Source organism: Diceros bicornis, chromosome 22 (genome assembly GCF_020826845.1).
Source record: "Diceros bicornis minor isolate mBicDic1 chromosome 22, mDicBic1.mat.cur, whole genome shotgun sequence".
Classification (NCBI taxonomy): Eukaryota; Metazoa; Chordata; class Mammalia; order Perissodactyla; family Rhinocerotidae; genus Diceros; species Diceros bicornis.
In genome coordinates, this window is record NC_080761.1 from 21238543 (window position 1) to 21252210 (window position 13668).

Sequence of the window (13668 nt, forward strand, 5' to 3'; positions counted from 1 at the left end):
TTTATCATAAAGTCATAACTTGTTTTTAATTCTAGGTTATGGGAAAGCACACTATAGAGTTAGGAAACATAAAAAGACTCTGCTTTGTTTAATGTTCCTAGATGTCTAGTACAGATTAGGTCCTATTAATATAAATATTACGTGAGACATCTATATATTTTTCATTATCCTAAAATTCTAGCATCCTGAAAATTATTAGGAATTAAAAAGACAATAGGATACAATTGAAAAATAGAGTACTTACAATATGTAGGGTTTAAAGATTTTTAATAATATTTCTTTAAGAGGATTTGTCCTTCATCTTAAAGCTCTAGCAGACTGATATCTGAGTATGAAATTTCCAGCAACTATGGCATAGTGCTTGGGGAGAATAGGTCATTGCAATGAAACCCTTCTTTTTGGTATTGACAACTCCTGGATGCCCAGCACTTGCCCCAATTTATGAGACTCCAGTCTACACAACAGTGGAGTATGGAATTTGTTTCTCTTCTAATAAAACTGAAGCAATAAACAGCATCACACAGTTATACATTAAGGTGATTTTAAAGTACACAGAAATATAACTATTTATGCCATGTAGTTATGTGAATAATATTCCTAAGAGACTTTAAACCTTTAATACCCAACTTCTGTCAAACATGTTGAAGCACAGAACTATATTAAGAAAGCACGTGGCATTCAATTTCTGACATTTCATCCCCAAAGAAGGCAAAGCACAACAATAACAAGTCTCTGAAATGCAAATTCCATTAAACGCAAATTTCCAGAAAACAAAGTCAATCTAGAAACACGTTTTAAAATTCAACAAGTTCTCTTTTTAAATTAGTATGCTCAGTACATAATTTTCAAACACAATCTGAAGTGATCTCCCAAAGTTTGCTCATAGTCTAACTTTTTCTCCCTCATTAAAATATACTTACTAGTTCATTTTCCGTTTTCTGATTCTCATATTTATTGGCTTAAAATATCCAACTTTATAGGAATGTCTTTTCTCTCCACATTTCCAAATATGAAATCAATTTTACTTAAATCTCATAATAAGAATATCACCAGGAATAACATTCCCTTATGTCTGAGCTTAAAGTAAATCTGAACAGCTCAAAAGGGAGAAATTTTGAATCCTCCCAAGCAGAAAGTTGAAAATTAGTGCAACTTCCTTCAAACGATTTGTCAAGTGAATGCTGTAACTAGATACAGAAAGAGATAGTCACCCAAGAACAAGGTGCTGTGTTTCGACTTTCTAACCCCGCCTGGGCACAAGGGAGACGCAGAAGCACGTTATCCCAGGAGAACTGGCAGATGCCGAGGGTCTTACACCGAGCTTGAAAAAGGAACCACCTGCTTTCCGCCCACATAAACCTCCTCAATGTTTCGGTCATCCCCTGAAACAAAAATCAAGGGATCATTTATGAAGTGCTTTTGTGTCATATAAGTATTTTATTTGCCACTGGGAGGGATTTAAAAACAAAAAATACTTCTAAGAGAGAAAATACGAAAAGCTGCCTTTTTTTCCTCAGATTGCTTATAATCTAGAGAGGGAGACGTGACTAATGGAAGATGTTGCATCTAATTTGAGGATGAGGGTCTGAACTCTGCACCTAAGGCAGAAATCACATAAAGCTGAATTGACCACCTGTTGCTGCCCTTTCAGCAGAAGTGAATGGTTTGCATTTCCAGCCCCAATAGTAAAGGAAATACTTATCTTTATACCTAGAATCATACTCAGCACGGTGAGATGAAGGATTGTGCAAGAACTGAGCTCAAGAAACACCACGTGTCTCTCCCATCTCAAGTTCACTTAGGGCTCAGAGCTCACTCAGCTGGAGCGGGAGGCAGGGTAGAATCTTCCACACTCTTTATGTCTCTCAGTGAACAGAATTGAATGTACATTAAAAAATGTGTGTGACGAGACTCCACCGCATACTTATCACAAATACAACGTGGTGCGGCAGACTGGAGAGTACAGAAGGAGTGCAGGAGGATGGGACGCGATGACTTCTTCGCCTTGGCCTGCCATCCCCCAGCTTTCGATTTATGTTCTAGAGGACCATGCGTATTTCAAATAGTGCCTTTAAATATTGTGCCATAAATGCACTTGATGTTGAGGAACATTAAAAAAAATCACTCAAAGCAAATGATCACACATAGGGTTTAACATATGGTACAATAAATACAGAGAACCATACCCAAGAAAGAGATAAAGAAAGATTTTATTTAGCACTGAAACGTGTATCTACCTACCTAGATAGAGGAACTTCTGGATAACAGCCTAAAATGCAGAATAAAGATAATAATGAGAAAGAATATTTTGTACATTTAGAAAAGTAAATCCACAGCCAATAGTGGTTGGCAAAGCCCAGAAATACAAATTTATTTCTCAATGGCAAAATCTACTTCTATTATTGAAAAAGAAATGGTCTTTTGCTTAATAAACAATATTGGCTCTTGACAAATGTTTATCCATCGCCTGAAAGTTCTTGGTGTATAACCTTGAAATCTTCAGAGGAAAAGTGTTAACATAAGTTAAAGAAATTAATTGAATAAAATAATTCAAATATTTCAAGAGTTATATAAGAAAAATGACTGGATGAAGGGGACAGAGCCCTATTCCCACAAATTTACTTTAATGACGGAGTAAAATAATAAATAATATGAAAATAACAAATGGTACCAATGTCAAATAATCCAGCATCTTTCTTCTAAAAACCTCTATATGTTATATTTAGTATCACATTTACTCTCATAAGTGGATCAATTTATAAGTGGTTAATAGCTAATTTTTTTAAGAAAAATTCAATATCTTATAAAGAATTGTCATTAAAGTAAGAAGAACCAGTTTATTTTATACATAGGAAAACATTCCATAAGAGAAACAAAGTAATGAAACTCGTTTTCTTATAATTAAGAAAATCAATGTAGCATTATGGTCAAGAGGCCAGATTCTGGAAGTCAGAAAGTCCTGGGCTGGAATGCAAACTCTGTCTACTAATTACTAATTACTAGCCATGAGTCCTTAGGTAGATCATTTAATCTCCCTGAAGACTCACTGCTCCATAAATTACATGGCAATATTAACAGTGCCTACCTCTCATAAGAGTTGTGCTGATGATTAAACAAAAATGATGTATGAAAGTACTTAATCTCATGCCACCTAGCACATTGTGTGTCCAATAAGTGCTAACTATATTATGGCTTCTTTTAGCCAAATACTTTCAAATATACAAATATATTCAAAATACAAATACTTTGTTAATATCATTATTGTTAACATTAGTGTCATGAAATTATAACAACTTAAAAGGACCTAGCTTCCCTTTAAAAGATTCTCCTGCATTCCATTAAAATGTTTCAGTCTCTATTTTTTTCCTACAGGGAAGCTGTTGTGACCACTTCATGAAATAAATGTCTTTCGATTAACGTTCTTTTACTTACATCAGAAATATCACCAACAAAATCTCCACAAAACAGGTCAATGGGAGAGTCAGATGCTTTTGGGTTGATCAGGAGGGCATCAAATTCCTTGCCCACTTCAAAGTTTCCGATCTCTTTATCCAGCCCCAGGGCTACAGGGTGGAATAAATTAATAAACAGTCAATATTTCGAGCCATCAGACTGTGCAAATGTCCCAGTTTGCATGGACAAAATCTGCAACATGTTACTAGAAAAAAATTAGTATCTTAATAGTGAAACAGAAAAGCTCTCTCATTGCAATGGGTCACAAGACTTTGACTTACAGAAAGCAGAGTAAGTACAGGGAAAGCAAAATCTGAGAATAAAAACAGTTCCCTCCATCACCACGCTCACGATTCTGATGATGTCTCTCTGTTTCAGCTCTGCCAGTGCACTGCACAGTCCAGCTGGTCTATGAGTCTCATTCATCCCCTAAGAAACGTGATGACTGACATAATATCTTTCTTCTTCTTCCCTCCTAGGCTCCCCCCAACTTTCCAACTCCTCTTCCTGCTCTCTTTCTTCTATGAAATAGCTGACAAGATCTATTTTCTTGGCAATGAAATGAACTTCGAATAGACAAAAAATAATTATCCTTTTGCATATTTGCCAGTGCAGGCATATCCATCAGAAATTCCTTAGTTTAAATCTTTTGAATAGAAAAAATTCACTTCTGAAAGTAAATAGATCCTCCTAACTCAAGAGTCCCAATGTTTTTGAAAGCAGACCAATTTCTTTGTAACCTCAAAGATTTTCTGGCTGCCAGAGAAGAATGATATTTCTAAAACAGGGCATAGGTCAATAATGTCTATTGACTCGATCCATCTCATAGCTAGAATTCATGTTCCATGAACATTAGATGCCTAGGAAGAACATCTTTCATTTTTATGATTTAGTTTCAGAAGATGGAGGTAATGGGCTTTCCTAGTCAATAAAGATATTGAATCTAAAGCTTCTTAAAGCCTGTAATCTGAGTCACTGAGTGTACACTGAGGTACCAAATGGAAGCATGCATTAAAGGAAGGTCAGTTGGGATGCAGCATTATTTATGTGAATTTTTACATGTGTTTGTTGTATTCTGTCACTGTCAGGATATAGTCTGATGTGAAAACAATGGATCGCATACCCCTGTTAGACAATATCTGATACATTATATTTCTACGTATGAATATACAGAAGTCTTTTGGCAATTCTCCAAGCACTGACTTAGAAACCCCACTTGTTCTTAAAAGGCTATTTAAAGGGCAACTCTTTTATGCTCAGAAAAGAAAAAGATTTAGAAAAAGACTTAGAAAAAGAATTCTAAAGAATTCTTACAGCAAGACAGGAGTGCAAAACTAATTAGAAATGTTAAAAGCAGTTAGATGAGTTCTACTAATTGCATGGGGAAGGACTGAATGTAATAGAAAATCACTGGAAATTCTCTCCTCCTTCACCAATTACACTCGACTTCTTTTGCCCTTGACAAAGAAGCATGACAAATATGAGTTTTTAATGACTGTATTCAACATAAAATCATTGTGTGTTTAATAGGCCAGATAACCAGGTTCATTTGCCAGTGTTTGAGTGATATATATAACCTGGCTGGGCTATTTGTTAGGACCTGGAGAGTTCAGGCATGAGCTAACCAAAAAAGACAGAATTGCTTCCAATGAATTTGTAAACTGATCTAAGTTCAGATTATTGCAAGGAGGCCTAGCTGGGCTGGTAAGTGACTCAAATGCATTTCAGGAAATGCAGTGTTGCTGCCTTTGGAGCAAAGGTTGCCTCTGTGAAGGTGATTTACACACATCTTGATCTTGAGAGCGATGGTCAAGGCCGTGGCAAGCTGGGAAGACGCCACATTTTACACAGAGATCCATTCACCTCATGCCACTCAGACTCTCGTAGAGACACAAGCTAAGGAGAAGAAATTCCATACCAGTAAACCCAGTGGCCCAGAAAATAGATTAGAAAGCTATTACAGCAAGGTAGAAATGATTTGGTAAGCAACCCATGCCAGCTTGATCAGACTCAGGATCCTGACGAAGCAACTCACAGAAAGCCTAAAATTAAAAAAGCATTATTTAAGTAGAACTCGTTTGCACCATGAAAATAAGATGGCAGGCCATCTACTCAAACTCAGATGTGCAGACACTGGGGTGGGGGTGGGGAATGTCACACTCATTAAAAGAATGGGTGATTTAGAACTTGGAACTTTAGAAAATGAAATCCTAAGACTTAGGGAAATGCAAAGAGCACGACTTCTACTTGTTTTTCTTGAAATGTTCTTTATGGCATTCAGCCTAGCCCAGAACATTCAAAGAAGAGCCAGGAAGTTTCTCTTCCTAGGATACCCTTGGCCTCCATCACCCTCCATTTCTAAGACCCAGGGTATCTACCGTAAATCTATATAAATATCTCTATCTGTCTCTATATCTATGTTGTTATTTCTCACTAGCTATCGAAGGTTTCATGCTATGTTCACTATCATCCACCCAGATTATACTATAATACTAAAGCAACCGAAAGCAATACAATTACCCATTTTCTATTTTTTCCATAAAAATATGGTTACATTTGAGAACTGAAAAAAGCTGAACAAAATTTCCATATCAGCCAACTATATTTTTACATCTTTCTCCTTTTAAAGAGGCTTGGGTAATTAGCATACTTAATTATACAAACAAAATTCATAGTCTGAGCTGGGATTTATACAGGAAGATATCACAGTGGAAGCATGAGAACCTGCACTCTGGCATCAGATTTTCTGGATTCAAATCATGGCACGCTATAGCTTGACAGTTGTGTAAGCCTCACTCAGGTACCTTATCGGTAAAATGGAATTAATAACAGTGATTGTGAGGATTAAATAACAACATACATAAAACATGTTGCAGAGTGCCTATCACATGGTAAGTAAGACTTGGCTATTATTTTTACTGTTATTATTATCATCACTCAGGCCAATAGAGAGCGTGTCATGTGACTCAATGGAAAAAATGATTATTTTAAAGAACATGTATGCATGTGGCCAATGCAAATATCCATTAAAACAATTAATATGATAATTGTGTACCTAGTATCTCTTCTGCCAAAGACAGGGAACTAGCTGAAAGAATGATGCCTCCACCACATGCTTAAACATATAATTTACTTGTGAAGTTTCGGGGATGCTAAGTGAGGTGCAACAGTTATGAATACCGGATGTCCGCTGATGCCATATCACATGCCTTCATACTGCATCCAAGGACATGGACTGGCACGGTTGTAACACTGTTCCAGAGAGAAATAAAATAGTCATTACCTTGGCTGCCTCCGAGAGTGGCTAGTCTGAAAACATCCTTGAGGGTGAGGCTTTTCGCATTTATGTTATTAATTGAAAGGATATTGGAAACCATCACTGCTCTTCTGATTGCATCTAGCATGGAAGATGAATAACCACCAGCCACATCTATAGTAGATAAAATAAAGCCAAAACAGTAACCTTATGAGATAAATGGAATATTAGGTATATAAGGGTTTTTTTGTTTTGTTTTGTTTTTAGTGACAGATATCAGTCTTACTATATTAAAAAAAAAAAAAGATCTTATCTATAAACACAGAATAGACACAGATTAACATTTAAAGGAATTTAAAACTTTAAATCAATTTAAATTAGTATCAAATGTGCACCTGTATTAGTTTCCTATGGCTGCTGCAACAAATTACCACAAATTTGGTGATTTAAAACGGCAGAAATTTATTCTCTCACGGTTTTGGATGGCAGAAGTCTTACATCAAAGTGTCAGCAGGCCCACAATCCCTACAAAGGCTTTAGGGAAGAATCTTTCCTTGCTTTTCCAGCTCCCAGTGTTCCTTGGCTTGTGGCTGCATAACTCCAATATCTGCCTCCACCTGCAAATGCCTTCTTCCCTCTGTGTCTTTATGTGTCACTCATTTTCTGTTTCTTAATAAGGACATTCATCATTGGATTTAGGGCTTACCCTAATTCAGAATGATTTCTTCTTGAGATCTTTACTTTAATTACATCTGCAAAGACCTTTATTCCACAGCAAGGCATATTTACATGTTCCAGGTAAATATCTTTTTTTTTGGGCGGGGGACACAATTCAACCCAGTACAATGCCCAGATGGTTAATAAAGTTAAAAGAAGAAACTCTTACCTATTCCCACTTGCCAAATACCTATTCCCTAAAATCTCACAGAAATTGGTCAAATATGCCTGCATAGTTATAAAGATAATTTAGATAACATAATATGAGATTTAAAATAAGCTCACAGTTCTATGCTCTAAAAACTTATCCTAACTCTATTCCAATTCAGATGAGAACTTTGAGAATTAGAAAGCCACTTCTTTATGATTATTTTTCAGGAAGAGCTTTTAAAATGAACTTATGTATCCTGGAAAACCAGTGTAATAAATGAACAATGCTGATGTAGACAGCTTTATATGTTAGTTGGCATCATTAGATGAGGAATGAGATTTTTAGTGACTTAAATAAAGTCCCTAATCATAACTAAACTGAAATATTACCTTTGACAAGAACTAATGTAGAAGTTATTAAATGAGTTTATATAAATAAATGTCAAGCAAGTTAGCATGTGTTATTAAAGGAAAAGTACATCTATAGCTAATAGAATACACTTTGTATTTCAAGGATTCCTTCTGTCATTTCTAGGTAGACATATATAATTCTTAGTGCCTATATATATTGCAAAGATCAAAAGTAATAGCCTATTAAGTAACAATCCTAGTTGCAGTTCAATTTTAGGTTCAACTGTCTTCCATGTCCTTAGATAAACTTGGATGGAATTTTTTTAGAAAATGCTTTTCTTCAACCCAGAACAGTATTGCCAGAGGATCATACATTTCCTTGACAAGTTTTATTACATCTTCTTAAGCTATTAATCCATTTTAGTAACCATCCATTAAACTTTCATTTTACCATGCCATCAAACTAAGAAAACAAGTGAGATGTGGGAATAATGCACATTAAGCTTTGAAATACTTTGTCTACTGGTTCTTTCTTTATTGCTAGAAAAAAGAATACGTTAAATGTAAAGGCAGAATAAAAATGCTGTCACCGTATGATATGGAAACATGTAAAGATGGAAGATATATTTCAAAATATGTGGACAAAAACACGGAAAAACAAGAGTAAACCCATTAGGATGGTGTGAATACGGAAGATTTAAATACGTGGGGTTATAAGAACAGGTACAGAAAGTAGTCTTTTCCTCAATATCTAATCAAAACTATCCTTATAGAAAGAATAAAGATAGGTTAGGAAACAATGCTATGCAATTTATTGAGAAAATTTTGAGAGCTGTCTTATTATGTTGCTGACTTATAGGATGATTTAATCATCCTATATTCTTCTGGTTGTTACGTTAATGAGGTAACTTCCAATGAAGGAACAATACCGTGCAGATTAAAGAATGAACCTTAGACCACACGAACCACGGTATTTAGTCAGGCCCATTTGTGTTAAGAGTCAAGCTTTTCTTCCAGGGATTTCCATTGTGATAGTAACTTCCAGATCCCACCTTGCCCGGTGAGCTCAGTGGCTTCCTTCTCTCTCTGTAACACATTTAGTGCAGGCAGAATCCCTACTTTACTATATAACAAAAGGCAGTGTGATGGGGTGGAAAGAGAAATAATGAACTTCACATTTTACTGACCTGGTTTTAACCTGGGATCTGGAATTGTTTTGCTTTGTTGACTTTTGGTCAGTTACTTAGTATCTGTGAACCTCAATTTTCTCAGACAATAGAAATAACATCACCTACCTTAACAGTTGCTGAGAAAATCCAATTAAATAATGTAAGTGCTGAGGAATGAAGACCAAAGGATGGAAACTGCATGGGGGAATGGTGGAGGGAAGAAAATGGATGCATTTCCTCAGAAAATCTATTCCCAACCCCATGCCCCTCTACCATCGTGGTAAAGAATGGCACTATCACTTGCATGCCAGAGTCAACATAAGGACACTACTATTTACAAGAAGACTCTAAAGAAACCATACAAGAGTAAACTCTTGAGCCAGAGGGCAATGGAAAGATAAAAGGAAATGATTTTATATGTGTATTTATTTCTTACGCATTCTTTCATTTATTGACAATCATTTACTGGGCAGCTTCTATGTGTTTGATTTATTTAAGCACTCATAAATAAAACCTATGGGCTCTAGTGGAGGACAAAGAAAGGAGGCATATAAACAAACAAATATTAACTATAAATTGTGTTGAGTTAGTGAGAGAGAAAATGGAGGTGGAAAGCCCATTTAGACAGGATGTCCAGAGAAGACTTCTTTAAGGCAATGACATTTAAACTAAGACCAGAATGAGAACTCGGCCATGTAAAGAAAGGCATAAAGGGCACTCCAGGCAGAGCAACAGAATACACAAAGGTCTTTTGGAAGAAGGGAATGCGATGCATAGAGGGGATTAAAAGACAGCCAGTGGAGAGAGGAGAGAGTAGTGCGGGATGAGGCTGGGAGGTGGATGGGTGCCAAACCACGCAGAGCTTTGTGGGCCTTGTAACAAAGTTTGCATATTCAAAATCCCACTGAAGGGTGGTAAGCAGGAGGGGGTGAAACGGTCAGATTTTCACTGTGATTCTTTTGAAAAGAGAAGACTGTGGACTGGAAGGGTCCAGGATCAATATGAGACCAATTAGAAAGCTAGTGCAGGAGTTCAGGCAAGAAATGATGGCAGCTTGGATCGGATGGTGGTGCTGATATGGGAAAAGAGGATGGATTCAGGAGATATTCAAGAGTCAGGAGGTTGGACATTGTACTCGCTTAGACATGGAGGAGAAGGTGATGTAACGGAAGGTCCCAAAGACAATGATCAAATTTTGACATTGAGATATTGAAAACTCTGAAAAGGAGAGCCATTTAAGAGAACTAGGCTTAAATGTGTTTTGGAATATAATGAAGTTCAAGGTTCTATGAGGAGGAGTCAAAAGGGCAGGAGAAAGTAAGCAATTGAAAATGCATGTTTGGAATTCAAACGAGGAGTCTGGGCTGGATCTAAAAATCTGGAGTCATCTGCAGATATGTAATCATGTGAAGCCAAGGTATGGATGATGTCTCCTAAGAAGAAAGCATAAAATAAAAAGAGGAGAGAGCCTAGGACCGAACCTTGAAAAAAGCTTTTGAATGTCCAGGGAGAGGAGAAAGGACCCCCCAGAGAAAAGAAAGAACGGCTGACAAGACAGGAAGAAGGAAATCTAGAACAGTGTTGTTTCACTGAATCCAAGATAAGATTGTTTGGACAAAGGAAAGAGTGGTCAATCACGGCAAATACTACTCATAAGTCCACTCCGTTAAGGACAGAATGGCATCCTTTGGAGTTGGCACCAAAGAGACCACAGTGGTAATAGCCAGGGGAGAAAGGACAAGGATAGTTACGCTGAAGGGTAGGGCAAGAAGCGAGACTGAAGTGGCAGAGGAATGGACCAGTGCCTAGAACGTGACGGCAGTGAGGTTCTCACTCTTTGAAGATGTTTTGCCGTGAAGGGGAGCAGAGAGGTGGCGCAGGAACCAGAGCGGGGTGTCTGATTAAGAGAGAGAGGTGTTGTTTGTATCTTTGCTTAAAAGATCAGAAGATACTAGAGAATGTTTCTGTGCTGATAGGAATGATCCAGTAGGGAGGAGATAATCATGATGCAAGAGAGTCGGTGGCCAAAGGAATTACTTTATTAGGATACTGGGAGAGGGAGAAAATACAGAACACTCCAGAGGGTATTTTGGTTTTTGCCTTTGGTGAAGAGACTTTTTGTTTTTTTAGCTGTAGCAGGAAAAAAAAGAGAAAATGCAGGCAGATGCAGGAAGGTGTGTAAATGTGTAAATTTGGTGGTGCGAAGATGAGGGAAGGGTTTTTGATTGTTAATATTTCCTGAATGACTTATGAGATGAAGCCATCAGCTAGAAGTGAGGAGGGTGGGAGTTGGAGTAGAAAGTTTAGAAAGAAATAAGGAAAGGCTGTCTTGGAATATGGGACTATATGCCTATTAGAGAAACATAATTGTCTATTTGGGTAGTGCTGAGGGCCATTTGGGATTTGAGAGCAAAATTTAAAATGAAACCCCACTAGAGAATTTTTTTCCAGCAACTTCTAGCTGCTCAGCTGTGGACACTGAGAAGGGGAATAGTTGGGTTGGGCTTTTGCAAAGTGAATATAAGGAAAACGAGAGGCACATGAGAAATGAGGAAGTTCCTGAGGGAATGATTATAGTGATGTACTCCGGCATCTAAGATGGGTAAATTAGGAATGGAATAATGGAATTCAAGAAAGCATGGAATCACTGGATTGGAGTCTACAAGTTGATCAAAGAATTGTTGCTTTGGGAGTAACGGAACAAGAAAGTTAGAAGGCTAGGAAACTGTCGCTAGAAAGTGGGACACGGGTCCCATGTATGTCGTTAGTTTCAATGAATTTGTAGGTCTTGTTGATGTAAACTTGTCCCATACTTTAATTTTTTCCTTCAGATTACTGTTTTGTGGTTATTTGCTATGTCCCCTTTTTCTGAGACAAGATTTTATACACTTCTAATTTTGCTCCCACTTGCCAAATATATCTTCATCCACTCAACCTTACATACAAATCACAACATCCTGGTTTCTGTTAACAAAATCAGAAAATAGAAGAATTTTTAGTACTTGGAAAGTTCTTTTGCAGAGCATATATTATTTTTAAAATTTACAATAAAATATTGAAGACATTCAAATGATATAAAGAATACATAACACCAAAACTCAAGGTACCTGATACTCAGCTTCAAAATTAAGTATCATGTGTTCAGGTCACAGGAACCTCTTCCCAACCAGAGGGAAACACCTTCTTGATTTATGTTGCATTTTGAACTTTTTAATGTTTATATGATTTTGTTGTTGTTTTTTATTGACTTTATTTTTTTGAGCAATTTAAGGTTCATAGCCTGATTAGTTTTTGTTTAAAGATATTATTTTTAACATTAAATATATCTTGAGATTTAAAAAAGAACATGCTTTCATTTTTTAAACTCCTTTAACATTTTTTGATCTGATTTCTATTTTAACTGATTTCAGCCCTCCCTGACAGCCTATCGTACCATTACTTTACCATAGCCCTTCATTTTGCCTCATCACTCATTGGGTGATGTAGATTTTCAAGTCATTTTTTCAAAAGGTTCATGGGGAGAATATTATCCAAACTTGTGTACATCTGAGAATTTTGTTGCCTTCACACATGAGGGAGCATCTGGTCTGATACAATATTCTTAAATAACAACTACTTTGCCTCCAAAACTCTTTCTTGGTCTTGATATTTTGCGTGACAGCAAAACACCTGAAACCAAACTAGTTTTTAACTGTTTTATTGATAACTGACTTTTTTCCCTGACTCACTGTTCTAGGACTTTTTAAAAATTTTTCTTTGTAATTCAAATATTTTGCCACAATATGTTTAGCTATGATTTAGCCTTGAATGGGGTAAGTCCTTTCGATATAATACACAGTTCTTTCTTAAACTCAGAATAGATTTACCCTTCAAAGCTCTGATTATTGCTTCTGCTCCAATTGTCCTGGATCCTTGGTCAGGAAGATTTCATGGGTTGGTGCTATGCTTTCTGTTCTCCATGTGGATCCTTCTCAAACACCCCCTTTGATCTGTGGTCAACCTTGTTCTCTGCATCACTGATTTAATTTTCTGCAACAATAATTCTACTTCTCATAGCTTCCTACATGGTTTGTTTGTTGTTTTTTTAATTGAGGTATAATTAAGATATCATAAAATGCATGGAACTCAAGTGTCCAGTTTGATGAATGCTAATAATTGTATATAGCCATTTAACTACCTTTCAAAAAAAAAAGATATTAAACATGTCCATCACTCCAGCAAGTTCCCTCATGGCCCTTTCCAGTCAATTTCCCTTCCCACCTCCACCCCTTGGCAACCACTTTCTGACTTCTGTCAACATAGGTTAGCTCGGTTGTCGGGATTTCATACGTGTGGAATCATACAGTATGTGCTCTTTTGTGCCTGGCTTTTTTTACTTAACAAAATATTTTTGAGATTTATCCATGTTTTGCAATATCAGTGGTTTGTTCCTTTTTTTTAATGCTGAGTAGCATTCCATTGAATATGCCACATTTTGCTTATCTATGCTCTTGTTGGCAGGTGTTTGGATTGTTTCCAGTTTTTGGCTATTATGAATAAAGCTGCTATAAGCATTCTTGTACAACTCTTTTT

The 13668-nt window shown here is 36.6% G+C and overlaps 1 protein-coding gene across 1 annotated transcript in view; it reads right to left on the reverse strand.

Annotated features, from left to right (window-relative positions):
- Positions 1 to 524: 524 nt before the first annotated feature.
- Positions 525 to 13668, reverse strand: part of GDA (guanine deaminase) — a 90538-nt gene continuing 77394 nt past the window's right edge. Inside the window, exons 11-14 of the mRNA XM_058565650.1 lie at positions 6737 to 6883; positions 3433 to 3563; positions 2242 to 2269; positions 525 to 1382 (exon numbers count right to left, since the gene is read on the reverse strand). Coding sequence (XP_058421633.1) covers positions 1312 to 1382; positions 2242 to 2269; positions 3433 to 3563; positions 6737 to 6883 — 377 coding nt within the window. The 3' untranslated portion in view covers positions 525 to 1311. The remainder of the gene's footprint in view (positions 1383 to 2241; positions 2270 to 3432; positions 3564 to 6736; positions 6884 to 13668) is intronic.